We start from the raw sequence: 17,441 nt of genomic DNA, 5'->3' as shown, positions 1-17,441 counted from the left end.
CTCCAACCTGCCTAAGGTGATTATATGAAAGCAGACCATTCAGAAGGATAGGTTTGAAAAGTGATGGAGATTTGGGAAATGAGACAAATCAAAGGCTAGGAAACGGGGATGTGCAGGTCACTGTCGAAACATAAATGTGATTCACTTGAAAATGCATTGGAAGGGGCTTGGATTCCGGAATGATGGTAAGGATCTGATGGCTAGATGTGTAGGAGAAATTGAATGGGGAGAAGGGATAGTTGGCAAAAATAACTCCCAACCAAGCTTATGTTCAGTCAATACACAGTTGCTGCTGTCTGTAGCCAGCGGCTGTTCTGCTTTGCCAGTGTCCATGGCAAGACCATTTGGTCCTGCTTCCAGGTGTCAGACATTGGTAACAGGGATCATGATGGAGGCATTAGTTGTGTGTGGTGCTTTCTGCTTCTTTTTCTTTTTTTTTTTTTTGAGATGGAGTTTTGCTCTTGTTGCCCAGGCTGGAGTGCAGTGGCACAATCTGGGCCCACTGCAGCCCCCGCCTCCCAGGTTCCGGTGATTCTCCTGCCTCAGTGTCCTGAGTAGCCCAGATGACAGGCATACACTGCCACACCTGGCTAATTTTTGTATTTTTAAGAGAGATGGGGTTTCTTCATGTTGGTCAGGCTGGTCTCGAATTCTCAACCTCAGGTGATCCACTTGCTTCAGCCTCCCAAAGTGCTGGGATTACAGGCGTGAGCAACCACGCATAGCTTCTGCCTATTTTTCTTTTGTGTTTGTTATAGTGCATTGTCACCTGGATTTTTCTGAAGAGTGTAGTGGCTTCAGAATTTGCACTGTAATTTTTTTCTTTGCTCATAGAGATTCAGTGAAATATTCTCCTAAGTTTCAATGTCATTTTGAGGGGGCTATTTGAGGGTTATGTGAGTCAAAGATCAGTGGATTAAAAAAATCAAGAGACAGACCCACATTTTAAGTGTGGGATATGCAACCTGCAACCAAGTGAGCCTCTGACCCTGATACTTTTTCCTTAGTATCTCTAGACTTTCATTTTGCTATGTAAAAAATGAGTCATTGTGCCAGGTAATCTCTAAGAGCCCTTAAAAACTCTGAAACTCCACCAAATCCAAAACTTAACTGAAGATCCAGTCTTCTTTTACCAGCCGCTTTCCTAAGTAGAGAAACAGTAATTATCAGCCTCTTAACCATTAGGCTAAATATGATGATGATGTTAGGTGTAAGCAGTTTTAAATTTCAGCAGGGAGCTTTTTTGTTCATAATTATTTTCTCAAAAGTTTTGAGCCATTTGTTCTTTTTAAAAATAAATACCAGCAACTAGACTATCTAAGCGGATCTCATGTCATTTTCTATTTAATATTAAGGCAGAATTTTTATTGTGTATAAATGTTACTTAAAATACCCAACACCCTCTTTCACTGAAGGGTGGTGGGGGCACAGAATACTTCAGCTAGCAGCTTTCTTTGTGTGATATATTACATCAGTGTTCTGGCTTCAGATTTTGGCCATGAGCAGGATATTCCCCGTATTCTGAATAACTTCCAAGATCATCTGTCCTTAAGATTCTGAAATTTGCCAGAGGCAGTCTTGAAAGTGGTTGCATCCAAACCTGTGTGTGTTTTCTCTTTTACCTTCTCCCTTCCATCCTCTTGGGAGGGGTATTATTGAGAAGCCAACTACATCTGGTTACTTGCAATCAGTGTGGGGGACTGGGGGTGGGAATATACAAAAACATGTTACCATTGATGAGAAAAGATGATGACAGGTAAACTGTGAAGCATCCAGGCAGACTAGAGGGGCAGCAGCCAGACAATTAAACTGTTCTTGTGTGGAGAAACCTTGAAATTGCTTTGTTTTGTGTGTTATGTGTCTAAACCTGAATTTGAGCAAGAATTTATAGGAAGAGTTTGTAAACCTGAATTTGTCTCTTTGTAGGTGATACTTGGAATCTGGAGAGGCAAGCAGCTGTGATTGCTGCACAAACTCCAATTATCTTTTATCTCTTATTTCTCATGCTTCCATGTCATGTGGCATATGCCAGTCTTAGAAATGTGACCTGGGGTTTCCTTTCCTTATGGAGTTCAGAGCCTCAGTGGGGGATTTGTATGTGAGGCATCCGTTCCCCCGACTTTTTAAAATACATGTGGTCAGAAAAGATTAGGCTCATAGACATTTGACAGGAGGGGGAAAAGGCACCTACCCTCTGGGTTTCTGGGTTAAACAGTGTCCCATTGTTTAGTAGCCAGCGAAACCGTTTTTCATAATTATAAACAAACAAGAATAATTCTTTGAACTCTGTAGCACATTTGCAGAATCTGAAATGAAGATTAAGCAAAGCCTAATGTCAAGTCAGTCACTGAAACCAGTAGTTTTCAAACTGTGATCTGTGAGATGAAAGCTATTTTCATAATAATACTAAGATGTTATTTGCCTTTTTCACTCTTATTTTCTAAGAAGTGACCCAACTGTATGTAGAAGCAGAATGGGGATCTGTCTTCTGTTAAGCTACACATTAATGAGATTTGCTAAAATAGAAAACAGTGCCACTCTTTTCACTAAATTTTTTGTTTTGTAAAAAATTGTTATTTTTATAGGTTGTTATTTATATTAACATGTAATACATTTACTATTGTCATTTTAATAAATTAATATTTTAGGCCGGGCGCGGTGACTCAAGCCTGTAATCCCAGCACTCTGGGAGGCCGAGGCGGGTGGATCATGAGGTCAATAGATCGAGACCATCCTGGTCAACATGGTGAAACCTGTCTCTACTAAAAATACAAAAAATTAGCTGGGCATGGTGGCGCGTGCCTGTAATCTCAGCTACTCAGGAGGCTGAGGCAGGAGAATTGCCTGAACCCAGGAAGCGGAGGTTGCGGTGAGCCGAGATCACGCCATTGCACTCCAGCCTGGCTAACAAGAGCGAAACTCCGTCTCGGGAAAAATAAAATAAAATAAAATAAATTAATATTTTTAAATTTTCTGTTTTAATTTCTTTTTTTTTAAATTTTTTATTGCATTTTAGGTTTTGGCGTACATGAGCAGAACATGCAAGACAGTTGCGTAGGTACACACATGGCAGTGTGTTTTGCTTCCTTTCTCCCCTTCACCCACATTTGGCATTTGTCCCCAGCCTATCCCTCCCCACCTCCCCTCCCACTGGCCCTCCCCTTTTCCCCCCAATAGACCCCAGTGTTTAGTACTCCCCTCCCTCTGTCCATGTGTTCTCATTCTTCATCACTCGCCTATGAGTGAAAATATGCGGTGTTTCATTTTCTGTTCTTGTGTCAGTTTGCTGAGGATGATGTTTTCCAGATTCATCCATGTCCCTACAAACGACACAAACTCATCATTTCTGATTGCTGCATAATATTCCATGGTGTATATGTGCCACATTTTCCCAATCCAGTCGATCATCAATGGGCATTTGGGATGGTTCCAGGTCTTTGCTATTGTAAACAGTGCTGCAGTGAACATTCGTGTGCATGTGTCCTTATAGTAGAACGATTTATAGTCCTTTGGATATATACCCAGTAATGGGATTGCTGGGTCAAATGGAATTTCTATTTCTAAGGCCTTGAGGAATCGCCACACTGTCTTTTACAATGGTTGAACTAATTTACACTCCCACCAACAGTGTAAAAGTGTTCCTATTTCTCCACATCCTCTCCAGCATCTGTTGTCTCCAGATTTTTTAATGATCGCTATTCTAACTGGCGTGAGATGGTATCTCAATGTGGTTTTGATTTGCATCTCTCTGATGACCAGTGAGGATGAGCTTTTTTTCATATGACTGTTGGCCTTCCTGTTTTAATTTCTAACATGATATATTTTAATCAATACATCCCACATAAATAAAAGCACATCAGAGCCCTTACTAGTTTTTTTGGCAGTAAAGATAACCTGAGACCCAAAAGTTTGAGAACTGCTGATTTAAATGAAAAGACAACCAAAGGGTGCAAGTTCTAGGCCACTGGTTGTTCAAGTGTGGAGACAGCCATAAATAAGAGGCATAAATATCCTAGAGGGTCTTTTGTAGAGCCATTCTTATGGGATTTGACAGTTTTTTTAAGAGCAGTTTTAGGTTCACAGCAGTGGGGTTTTTTTAAGAGCAGTTTTAGGTTCACAGCAAATTGAGAAGAAGGTACAGAGACTTCCCACATACCCGCTTCCATACACATGCATAGCCTTCCTCCTCATCAACATTCCCTGTCAGAGTGATATATTTGTTACAACTGATGAACCTGCATCATGAATGCCTCATTACCACACATAGTTCATTGGTGACAATTAGAGTTCATTCTTGGTGATATACATCCTATGGGTTTGGACAAATGTGTAATGACGTGTCCACCATTGCAGTATCATACAGGGTAGTCTTAACTGCCTTAAAAATCCTCCGTGCTTTGTGACGGCCATGTGCAAACTCCAGTTATGAGAGAAGAGAAGCTGACCAATCAGAAGAGACCAGTTGGTTGACAAAGGATAATATGAGCAGATTACTGCACCTACAGAAAAAAGCAGAGATACCAGGAGAGAGGCCCTGAGCCTGTGAGACACAGAGAGTAACTAACTAGTAGTACAGCTTCACTGGCCAGTGCTTTTCCAATTATACCTTCTGTCTCTACAGTAGATCCTCTCTTTTCAAGTGGGCTAAAGTTCTTGCAACCAAAAGAGCCAAGTAAAACCTAGAATAACACAAGTATGGGGATTGTAAGGACCAGCACAATTTTTATGATTAAGACTTGATTTTGGTTCTGAACTTCTTGGTAGTCAAGGCAAAAAGGAGACTGTTAATCTTGAAACTATATAATTTTTTAAAAAGGCAGTTTTAAAGGTAGTAATACTTTTCTAATACTGAAATTAAATCAATCACTGTCTTATGCATAGAGGGTTTTTTTTAACTATTAAAAATAGAATTACCATATGATTCAGCAGTCCCACTTTCAGTATTACCCAAAAGAATTGAAAGCAAGATTTTGTAGAGACATTTGCACACTCATGTTTCTTGTAGCGTTATTCACAATAGCCATGTCTATCAGCAGATGAATGAATAAAGGAAAATGTGGTGTATATATACGATAGGATATGATGCAGCCTTTAAAAAATAGGAAATCCTGTCATATACTATAATATGATAAACCTCAAGGACATTATACTAAGTAAAATAAGGAAGTCACAAAAGGACAAATGCTTTCTGATTTCATTCATATGAAGTATCAAAAGTAGTTAAAAATCATAGAAACAAAAAGAGTGGAAAGGTCGTTGCCACAGACTTGGGGTAGAGGAGAAGAATAATTAGTGTTTAATAGATAAAGAGTTTGTTCTGCAAAATGCAGAAGTGGTGGAGTTTGATTGTACAACAATGTGAATATACTTAACACTGCTAAAGTATACGCCTAAAAATGATTAAGAGAGAAATTTAATATTGTATGTTTTTACCACAGCAAAAAAAAAAAAAAAAAAAAAAAAATCAGTCACCTTCCTTTCAATTAATAATTGAGACACTAAATATATTTGACAATATCCTGGGCATTTCTAAAGCAGATATAGAAATCAATTTTATATGGAAATATAAATGAGAAGTTTACTAATATCACGCTTCCCAACTAGACTTCACCTTTAAACCAACTTCTCTTTTATGTAGGCAGATGCAGAAAGAAAACAGCTTTATCCTCAACCAGAAATGTTGTACCTTTGTATTCGTGAAAATTTTTATGTATATATCTCTTCTCTTCAGTAATGGCTTTAGATAGGCACACAAATAATATTACTTCAAAGCCATATATACTTTCTTTTTTTTCTTTGAGATGGAGTTTCTCTCTTGTTACCCAGGCTGGAGTGCAATGGCGCGATCTCGGCTCACTGCAACCGCCGCCCCCTGGGCTCAGGCAATTCTCCTCCCTCAGCCTCCTGAGTAGCTGGGATTCCTTTCATATGACACTTCTGCTGGGTAGTTAAACTGATGACATTATTCTTTCCTTCATTTTTTTATCGCATTTGGGCCAAATTAAGAATTCCTGTTTGTTTATTAAATGAACTCCTGGATGGTTTGAGGTGTATATTTCTAGGAGGAGAGAAAAATGTATATGGGAAATGTAACTACCATTTCGTTTTCTTCCAAAAATTGGATCTCTCAAACATTTCATCACTTTATATCTCTAATATGCAATAAACATGACAAAGAATCAGTAACAAATCTAATTTTAGATTATTTTCTAAATATTTTAAGAAATAAAAGATAATTGGCAATTTCAAGTAGAGAAACTAGCAATTGATTTTTTTTAATGTATAAGGTGCTATGGTTCTATTATTATAATTCTTGAGGATCTATTTCATTGAAACTTACTTAATAGATGAGCAGGTAGGTAGTGCCTAGAAACTGTATGTATTCCATTATCACTGAAGATAGAGCATGAAAAGTCAGGGTGACCATGGGAACAGCAAAAGAACCAAGCTCATTGCTTTCTAATTAAATTTTTTATTGTTCAAAAGTTCTTTGAATTGTTATTATTTTTAATAGAAACAGAGGTCTCACTGTGTTGCCTAAGCTGATACTGAACTCAAGTGATCAAGCCTCGGCCTTCCAAAGTGCTGGGATTACAGGCATGAGCCACTGTGCCCACCCTGTTTAAAAGTTTTTATATTTTGCAGTGGCTGAACAGTACGTTTAAAAAGAAAGAAAAAGAGACACAGCTGTGGTGGCAGGGTGGGGAAGGGGAACAAAAACTGACCAGTAAAAGTACTTGGCCCCAGGGTAGGGGCTGTTGCCTCAACAGGTTCATGAAATTGAAAGTATCTTTGTGTGGGGTGCAGATACTTCAGATTTCTTCCTGCATGTGTTAGTCTGTTCCTTCTGCTGTAATAAAACAACTGAAGGTGAGTAATTCGTAAACAACATAAATTTATTTCTCACTGTTCTGGAGACTAGAAATTCTAAGATCAAGGCACTAGCAACTTTATTGTCTGGTAAGGGCCTGGGCTCTGCTTCCAAGATAGCACCTTGAAGCCTGTTTCCTCTGTAGGGGAGTGAACACTGTGTCCTCACATGGCAGAATTGATGGAAGGGGCAAAAGGGGCAAATGCTCCCTTGAACTTCTTTTACAAAGTCCCTAATCCTATTTAATAACCTCTTAAAAGTTGCACCTCTCAATACTATCATACTGGCAGTTAAGTTTCACCACAGGAATTTTGGGAGGGACACAAACATTTAAATCATAGCGCTGCACCTAGGCCTCACTGTGCCCTGCCATACTCACTTCCATGGATGGAACCAGAAGCCACAGCACTTGTGGACCCATAGTCTTCCTTTCCATTTCTTCCTGCTTTTCACAGACAGATTCCAGACATCACTGAGAACTTGTGATGTGCAGGAAGAACCTAAGGATGACCAGAAAACAAAATCCTACCTTTCATTTAAATAAAAAAAGAAAGTCCTGCCTCTTGGCCTCTTACTTAGACTGACAGAAAGCTGAGAAACAATTTGACTCAGATAAGGCGACCTCTGTTACCAAACAAGAGATATGGTGTCTGTTTGGCAGATGCATTTTTGTAAGCCAGTAGAAAATGACTGTGCTTGAGAAAAGTGCCACAAGAGGGTTGTAAATGACATGTGTATATGCAGGCATGGGCCTTGTACATTCTTTAATGACGGCATGCTAGAACCTTTTTTTTAGAAAAAGACAGTGTTGCCCAAATACAGTAATATTACCATCTGATTTACTCATTCTGCAAGGCTTGGCTTTCATAGGAATTTAAAGAGACAAAGAGGAGTAGAAAAGGCATTGACAAATGAACAAACAGGCTTATATTATTAGTTTTCTCCATTTTTATTCTTTTTTCCACCCCTAGCCCAAAGCATTCACTGCTAATAATGTTGCAGCCTAGTCTTCTTAAAAAGTCTTTTTTTCTTTTCTTCTCTTTCCTTAATTTGTTGTGATACATCAAAGAAACCTTCTTCCTTTCCCTCTAAATCTTAGGAATTAGGAGTGTGTTAAGTGTCCTACGTACCCTATCCAAGATTGTTCAACTCACTCTGACTATCACGTATCAAGATTTTAAATGGATTGGTAGTGAGCCTTCCAGGAGCTGTGATATCAGTGTTTTTCAGTTTTGGTCCAAAGTTAGCACCTATAAATCTACTTTTTTTTTTTTTAAATTCAGAGTTTACCAAGCAGTAGAAAAATGATCCCGTTCACAGAAGTTACTATCACATAAATATAGAAATAATTTCAAAAAATATGTAAATCAGTTGAAAAAAATTATAAAAATTTACTAATATATACAAAAGAAGACCTTTAAATGTCAAATCTTTCTATATATAAAGATTTAATTCAATTCCAATAAATAGTTGATGTGATTTTTCTTTTTTGTTATTAAAAAGGTTATTTATTATGTTCATCTAGCTGCATTTTTTTCTTTAAGAAGAAAGGAGACACATAGCCTTTATATTAACACACAAGTTATATCTCCTATTTTTGTTCTAGCAAAGGAATAAAGCAGCATTAAAGAACCCCCAAACAGACTGAGTTCAATGAAAAAAAATAAAATATGGTAAAGATGACCACAAGTCAGCTGTGGATAGGAAAACTTATTAAATAAATAGTGCTGGAGCAGTTGGTTTGCTTTTAAGAAAAAGACATTTTAATTCTCACCTCTTGTCTTATACCAAAATTAATTCCAGGAACATGAAGCAGCATTACATCTACAAAGTAAAGCCTTAAAAAAGAAAAAGAAAAACTAGAAGTCAGTTGACTAGACATTTATAGACAATCTACCGAGAAGAATGTTGTAAGCTTAAAAGAATGGAAGTCATAAAGAAATTTATTATTATATTTAACTATGTAATATTCAGAACTTCTCAGCATTAAGATAATCTACTTAAATATGTTTTTTGAAAAGCAACAAATAGTTCCTTGGAATATAATAGAGAAAGGGAAATATCCTCAGTTTATGATAAGCATATGCAAATAAGAGAATCACTAAAATCTTGTAGATAGAAAAGTCATGAAAGAAGAAATACTAAAGGCCAGTAAAAATTTTTAATTCTATTTTTGTCTAAGTTGTAATTTTAGAATATACATGTCAGCTAGAATTGAATAAAATAGGCACTCTAGAACATTAATGGACATAAATTGGCACAAACTATTTAGAAAAAATATTTGTAATATTTATCCAGAGCTTTAGAAATATTTGTACCTTTATGTCAGTAATTTCACTACTAGAACCGCATCCAAATAAAATAATCTGAAAAATAAGCAATGATTATTCATAGGGATATTCCTATTTTTGTAATAATAAAACATTGGTTTCTTAGAAATATAATAGACCAGATGCAGTGACTCTCACCTGTAATCCCAGCACTTTGGGGAGGCTAAAGCAGTCAGATTGCTGGAGCTCATGAGTTCAAGACCAGCCTGGGTAACATGGTAAAATGCCGTGTCTACAAAAATTTAGCCAGGTGTGGTGGTTCATTACTGTAGTCCTAGCTACTCAGGAGGCTGAGGTGGGATGATCCCTGGAGCTTGGGAAGTTGAGGTTGCAGTAAGCTATGTTCATGCCACTGTACTCCAGCCTCTGTGACAAAGCAAGGTTCTGTCTCAAAAAAAAAAAAAAAAGGAAATGTTATGTAGTCATTAAAATTCATGTTTTCAGAGAATATTTAGTGACATGAAAAATGCCCATATAATAGTGTTAAGTTAAAAAGGAGAGCTACAAAACATCATAAAGATTATTTCTATTCCAATTATATGTGTTTGTATGTATACACAGGGAAAAGCTTAAAAAACTGAATTCTAATTCTTCGATTATAATTGTCCAGTATCTCTCAAAGATTTTTTTTCTTTTTTGAAATTACTGAGCAACAAGGCAAGGATCTGAAAAAGACTTTTTTTTAAAAGAAAAGTTTCTTAATTCATTTTACAAAAGGTAGCTTTTTTATTTTTTAACCTGGCTCTCATAGAGTACTTACTATGTGACAGGCCTTGCTTTAAATGCTTTATAAACATTCACTCCTCATACATGAGGCTATTACACAGAAGGAAAGTGAAGCTAAGAGCTCTTGAGCAACTTGTCAAGCTCATTTAACAAGTATGCGTTTTAGCTCAGACTTAAACTGGACAATTTGGTTCCAGTGCCCAGGCTCTTACCCACTTTGCTTTGGTGTCTTTAAACCACAACCTAATGAAGAAGATAGCACCAAAATGGAAAACATAGACCAGTAATACTCTTAAATGTATGTGTAAAAATTCTTATCAAATATTAGTATATCAAATCCATTAATGTAATAAAGGAAGAATACATCAGGGCAAGTTTGGATTCTTTCAGGAAGTTAAGAATGGGTGACTATTAGAAAACTGTTTAACAATAATCAATTACTTTTATAAATTAAAGGTAACAAATTTCACTTAATAGATATCAAAAACACATTCCATTCAATTTAGTTAAATTCAGCAGCTGTTCTTAATAAAAATTACAGATAAAACCAAAATAGCAGGGATTACCTAAACTCAGTCAGGGTTATTTGCCAAGTGAACAACAAATGCCGTGTTAGGTGCTACAATAGCATACTTAAACTTAATATATGTATATCTCAAAACCAAGAGCTGTTTTCATTATGTGTGAGGAGTAACTCATTAGAAATTTAAATAGAGTTGGGGGAAATGCCATTTAAACTAGTAAAGAAAAATTATATTTAAGTACTTGAGTATATTACAACTAAAATATTATTCCTTCCCAAATTAAAACATAAAAGATATAATGCAGTTTTAACTCATAATGCCATGGTTGGTTGTTAATTTTAAAAAAAATTCAATACTACAAAAGGTTTAATAGATAAAATTCAAAGGCAGAATATTAGGAGAGAAAATACTATCAATTCACATATTAAGTAAAGGATAACTATCCCTAATAATCAAAGAATTGCTACAATTTAGTAAGACAATTAGACATGCAGTAGACAAAAAGGATCAAAGGATATGCCTGGGCCACCTCATATATACTGCCTCAGATTTTCATGATTGTACTTGTTTCCTGGACTCTCTTTGCACCTTGTTCTTCTCTGAGATCAAAGCCCAAAAGATCTGGTTCCCCTGCTACTTCTGGATTACACGAAGCACAGCACTGCAAGGCTACAGATCTGACTTTTCCAGTGGCTAAGACGGGGCTAGATGGTACAACTGTCTGCAAGGACAGAGAAATTAGATTCATGTGGAGCTATGATCAAAATGCAAAGGGAGATGGAGACAGCTGGTAGATAAATTCCCTCTCCACCCTTTCCTCCAGTGGATTTTTCCAAAACCTGGTGTTTCACTTCTGTGTGTCCAGAGACTTCCTGAATGCTGGAGGAGCAGCTGGGCTTCTTCGTGAAACTTAGGCAAACTTGGTAATGCACCACCAACTTTGTCTGCTTTGCTTTGCTTTGCTTTATCCTCACTTCTGCTGCCAATATTCCACCTTCAAATAAAGCATTAGACCTAAGCTTTGCCTCACATGCTGTTTTTCAGAGAACCAGGCTACAGCCTTGAACAGAAAATTTCTAAAACAAGAAATGAATGAAAATAGCAAATAAACACAGAGTTCTCCAGCTCATAAATAGTGTAATGAACATAAACCACAATGAGATACCCTCTTTTTTTGCACATCAGTTTGGCAAAAATTGAAAAGATGAATAGCATCCAATGCTGATAAGATATGGGGAAATACACTGTCAGGTGAAGGTGGGGGTAGGTGAGAGAGTGCATGGCTGCATGCTTCCTGGAAAGTAATCTGGCAGTTTTTATTAAAACATTAAATATACATAGTATTTGAGCCAGCATCTCTTCTACATAGACATTAGTTCATATGGATATACTTGCAAAGACCTTTCTCAAAGTACTGCTGTAATTGTAAATTGTTGCAGACAAATGGAATGTCTACTTCAAATGTGAAATACTTGAATAAAGTTTGGCATATCTATTTTATGGAATATTATACAGCCATCAGAAAGAATAAGTTAGAATTATGTACTTCTGGAAAATAGCTCTGCTGTATTTTAGGTTAAAGCACCAAGTTACAGAATAATATCTATAATGTTGATCCTGTTTTTGTACAACAAAACAAAAAAAATGTATATATGTTTGTAAAGGGACTTAAAAAAAGACATGGAGGGATATACCAGACTGTTAACATTGGTTGCCTTAAAAGGGTAAGATTGATGGTGAAGACAATTGTTAGCTTTTTGCTTGTATATCTTATATTGTTTGATGTATTACAGTGATCATTAAAAACATCTAAGTGATAGATGGGTGGACAGCTGAATGGAAAGAGGAAAGGATAGAAATAATTAAGGAATACAAACTGTTTTATCCAAAATAATTTCATATGTGTATATCTTTTATCTAATTTCTTTTGAACTTTCATTGGTCTATTCTAAGAAAATTATTGCAGCCAAAGCTTTTCATGTTAATTGTTTGTGAGTGTTAATAGATAAAATCTTTTAAAAACTCAATTTGGCTGTATCTATCAAAATTTTATTGGTCATACTCTTTGTTCCAACAATTCTACTTGTAGGACTTTTATAGAAATACTGCTGGAGACATATAAAGATGTAGTACACTTAATGTGATATTTTTATTTATTTATTTAATTTTGAGATGAAAGCTTGCTCTGTTGCCTAGGCTGGAGTGCAGTGCTGTGATATTGATTCACTGCGACCTCTGCCTCCCAGATTCAAGCAATCCTCCTGCCTCAGCTTCTCAAGTAGCTGGGACTACAAAGGGCACCCACCACCACACCTGGCTCATTTTTTTTTTTTTTTTTTAGTAGAGACAGGGTTTCACCATATTGGCCAGGCCTTGAACTCCTGACCTTGTGATCGACCCACCTTGGCCTCCCAGAGTGCTGGAATTACAGGTGTGAGCCACCGTGCTTGGCTAATGTAATGTTTTTAATAAGGAAAACTGGAAACAAGATACACATTTATCAATAAAGGAATATTAAAAGAATATTATAGGCTGGGTGCAGTGGCTCACACCTGTAATCCCAGCACTTTAGGAGGCCAACCAAGGCAGGTGGGGATCACAAGGTTGGGTGTTCAATACCAGCCTGGCCAAGATGGTGAAACTCCCTCTCTACTAAAAATACAAAAAAAAAAAAAAAAATTAGCCGGGCATGGTGGCAGGTGCCTATAATCCCAGCTCCTTGGGAGGCTGAGGCAGAGAATTGCTTGAACCTGGGAGGAGGAGATTTCAGTGAGCCAAAGATCTCGCTGCTGCATTCCTGCCTGGGTGACCGAGTGACACTCTGTCTCAAAAAAAAAAAAAAAAAAAGAATATTATAGTACATCCTATGCAGTCATCAAAAAGAATGAACTTGATGAATATGTACTCATGAAATTATATGCATGAACGATAAAAAGGAAACAGCATTGCCAAGTAGTTTTTATGTTTTGTTTTATTATACATTATTGCAGTTGTGCTTTCTGTAATACTTATCTTTGAGAAATAGTATCACAAGGGATTTTTAGTGTTTATTTTTCTTACATTTCTTAGAGTAGTATGTTGTGTTTCTATGATCAAAAAAGTAATAACAAAAGCTGACAAAATCTAAATTTTCTCCATAATTACATTTTTATTATCACAGGAAAAATAAATGACCAAAAAATTAGGTTTTACCAATGCAGGGAACTGGTAATTTTATTTTTAGTGTATATATTAAATCCTAAATGCAAACCTCTATTAAGTTGTATTATTTTATACCTTACATTGTTTCAAAAGGAATTGAGGTATCTTTTGACCAGGCCAGAGAACCATTTCAATATATTTAAAATAGCATGAACTATATGAACTCAGAAAATGCTTAGCCAAATAACAATTGTTTTTACTAAATTTATTTGTGTGTGTATGTGTTAGGACATTTGGGACCCTGTAAGGTGGGAGTTAGGGTCAAGGTCCTGTTGCTGGGGTTGAAAGGTTGCTAGTGAATTGTTGCTCGGGCTCATGCCACGTTTTCTTACCCACATTATAGTGCTTTGTGGGCCAGCTACTTTGCTTCTTTAAAAATGAGTCTGCTCTGTCAAATTGTAGGTCTGATTCTTCCAAAACAAGGGGTGGATCTAGCACCACTTCTTGAAGAAATAATGATATGAATTGTTAAAGTGACAAGTTGAATAATGTTATTACTGAGAAAATCGTGGTGAAAATTCATTTGTAGATAAGCTTTTTAAAGGGGCCTGGGGTAGAAAAGTGAATAAGCAAAGGAACTTTATTGCCTTGTATATTCTCTCATATCATCCCCTACTTTGCCTGTGTGACATTTATCACAAAAACAATAAAATAATTATTTCTTTCTAAAAAATTACACAAACTGCCGAACTCAGGAAAACCCAGATAGCAAGTAAGGCATTTGCATATCAGTCTTCCCATTCCCACGGTTTTTAAGTTATCAAAGAAAAATCCTGGATGTTTCCAAATGTTTTGAAAAGATTGATTGTGCTGTTTTTAAACTCAGATAAAGGCATCAATTTATTATACTTTGCAGTTTTCCTTACGTTTCATAATGAACTGTTTAAAAATACCTGGATATTTTGCATTTGAATGAAGCCTAAAGATTCAAAACCTGGCTGGATCTCATAAACACTCAGTCGATTTCTACATACAGGTCACCGTTTATGCAGATGCTTGGGTGAAACAACACACACCTTTTATGTGTCCCCACAAAGGGGATATATAATGTGCAATATAGAAACTGATTTTTTCAGTAAATTTGACATTCAGACTAATCTCATTAGATTAAGAGGTATCTTCCTCTCAATCTAATGTGATCATTGTTTATTATATCTGTGTGACCATTATTTATTATTTACCTGCTGTACCAAGGGACTGTGCCCGATGCCCTGGGGATACAGGGATGAGTAAGATGCAACCTTGAAACACTTGTAGTAAGTAAGGGAAAATAAATTACTAATCTTAGAAAAAGAATCTTTAAAATATCTTTTAAAAATAAAAGAATAAAGTTTATTTCTTTATTAGAGAATTGCTATCAATTTCCTTACTGGTTAGAGCCTTGCAAATTTTTAGCTGCGGCACCCTTGAAAGAAAAGTATTTTGAATTATTTTTATCCTCAAAATTGACCAGTATCAGGATGCTGAACTTGATCTGGTTTTCTTCTCATACATGCACAAAAAAGTCAATATTTATAAGGTAAAATTATGATAACTGCATTGGATCATAATTATGATTGTTACTTTTAAGGGGTACAAAAATTCTGAGTTGATGGGTACAATACAAATGTTAGATGTAATTGTCAGATAATTTGCCCTGTACAGTCTGTTTTTACCAAATACAGTAATTCACTTAAAGAATTTATTTTCATCTAATATTTTTATTTTCTTTTACAGGAGTTTATATTGTCAGAAGATTATAACAAGATGACTCCTGTGAAAAACTATCAAGGTAGGGAGTGAAAGGAGTACTTTCATTACCCAGATTCTAAAATATTTCTTGATGGTTTTCACTGCCACAAGAGAATACATACTTGATAATCATCAAGGGGACAAAACAGAGCAACCTTTTGAGTGAATGTTATCCCTGTTTTTGGATTAAAGAACTGAGGCCCAATGAGGTTGGGTGACTTGCCTGGGGTTCTAGTCAAGAGCAGGGCCAGATCACGTCACTGTGACTCCCAAACCCACAGCCTTTGTCTTCCTGCTATACCACGCTGCCTTGCAACAGTACAACAAGTTTAGAAAGTGGAGCCAGTAAAACGCTGCCATACAGAGGACTCATCTTGTATTTGGTTAAATGTTTAAAAATGCTCAGAGTGTATTGTCCAAGGGGAAGAATTGTGGTTTTATCATGTCTTCAACATTGGCAGGCCATCTGCCAACAATTTTTGGAAGGGATTTTTATGCAGACTAACAGTGTTGTGGAACCAGAAAGTTAGAGGTAGACCTTTTAACTCTTAGAGGTCATTTCATCCAATTAATTCTCTTGACTCACCTTTGTGAGTGGAGAGTCATCCAGCCTCTCTACCTCCAGAGACATAGTACCATTATGATTTTGGAAAATTCTGAGCATTAAGTTTTTTATTTTAGGGTTTGGAGCTAAAATTTATTTCCCTTTATTCTTTAATTTTTTTCACGTATCATTCATCAAATATTTATTGGGTACCTATTGTGTTCCAGTAACAGAATTGTAATAGTGAACCACACATGTATAGTATCTATGTGTAAGCAGTTTATAATCGTGGAAAGGATACAGGTAGTAAGCAGGCCATTAAAACATTGTGTGAGGCCAGGCGTGGTAGCTCACACCTGTAATCCCACCACTTTGGGAGGCTAAGGTGGGCAGATCAAGAGATTGAGATTATCCTGGCCAACATGGTGAAACTTCATCTCTACTAAACATACAAAAAAATTGAACAGGTTTGGTGGTGAACACATGTAGTCCCAGCTACTCAGGAGGCTGAGGCAGGAGAATCGCTTGAACCTGGGAGGCAGAGGTTGCAGTGAGCCAAGATCGTGCCACTCCACTCCAGCCGGGCGACAGAATGAGACTCTGTCTCAAAAAAAAAAAAAAAAAAAAAAAAGGTGTGATAAGTGGTAAATGTTTCTGTATTGGTGTTTGCTTAGCCTGCTGGACCTATAGAAACTGAGTACAATCTCTTACACATGGCAGCCTTTCAGTTATTTTAAAACAGCCGTGAAAGTTTCTACCCCTGCCCTTTTGTCTCCTCTTTCAATCTTCCGTGTTCTGCTTTCACTTTTCTTTTTCAGCCTATATATTTTACATCTCTAATTTTTATTTTACATTATCTGAGCCTTTACTCTTTAAAAGTTTTTATATCTGTCCTGTAAATATGTACAATTATTATTTATCAAATTAAAAAATATATTACATAACAAAAATTTGTTTTAATTGGCTTGGTCACATATTTGGGATATCGTATGTTACTTTTAGAACATACGATATGTTATGTACCATTTAAAAATATGATACCCTGTTGTAGGTAACCTTTAAGATGGTTCCTAATGATCATTGCCTCCTGAAATTTACCGTGTACCTCCAGTGTGGGCAAGACCTAGAACATGGCAAGTGATGGATATCACTTCTGAGATTAGGTTAAAAGATTACCAGGACTTCCACCTTGCTTGCCCTCTCCTGCGCTTGTATGTCCTTGCTCTGATGAAAGCCAGCTGCCATGTTGTGAGCTGCCCTGTGGAGAAGCCCATGTGCTAAGAAACTGAGGGAGGCCTTGTCAAAAGCCAGTAAGGAACTGACACCCCAGTTTAACAGCCCACAAGGAACTGAATCCAGCCAATACTACGTGAGAGAGCTTGGAAGCAGATTCTCCCCCAACAAGCTTTCAGATGAGACCACAGATCCATTCCATACCTTGATTCCATCCTGTGAGAGATTTTATTGGCAGAGGCACCCATCTAAACTGTACCAGTATTTCAGACTCTGAGATA

At 36.7% G+C, this 17,441-nt stretch overlaps 1 protein-coding gene across 5 annotated transcripts in view; it reads left to right on the top strand.

Annotated features, from left to right (window-relative positions):
• WDFY2 (WD repeat and FYVE domain containing 2) overlaps positions 1 to 17,441 on the top strand; it is a 188,606-nt gene that overhangs the window by 107,860 nt on the left and 63,305 nt on the right. For all 5 annotated transcript variants that reach the window (XM_035297673.3, XM_035297678.3, XM_008991611.5 and 2 more), the window contains one exon: positions 15,369 to 15,423. In XM_035297673.3, coding sequence (XP_035153564.1) covers positions 15,369 to 15,423 — 55 coding nt within the window. The remainder of the gene's footprint in view (positions 1 to 15,368; positions 15,424 to 17,441) is intronic.

This window comes from Callithrix jacchus, chromosome 1 (assembly GCF_049354715.1).
Source record: "Callithrix jacchus isolate 240 chromosome 1, calJac240_pri, whole genome shotgun sequence".
NCBI lineage: Eukaryota > Metazoa > Chordata > Mammalia > Primates > Cebidae > Callithrix > Callithrix jacchus.
This window is presented reverse-complemented; position numbering and strand designations above follow the sequence as displayed.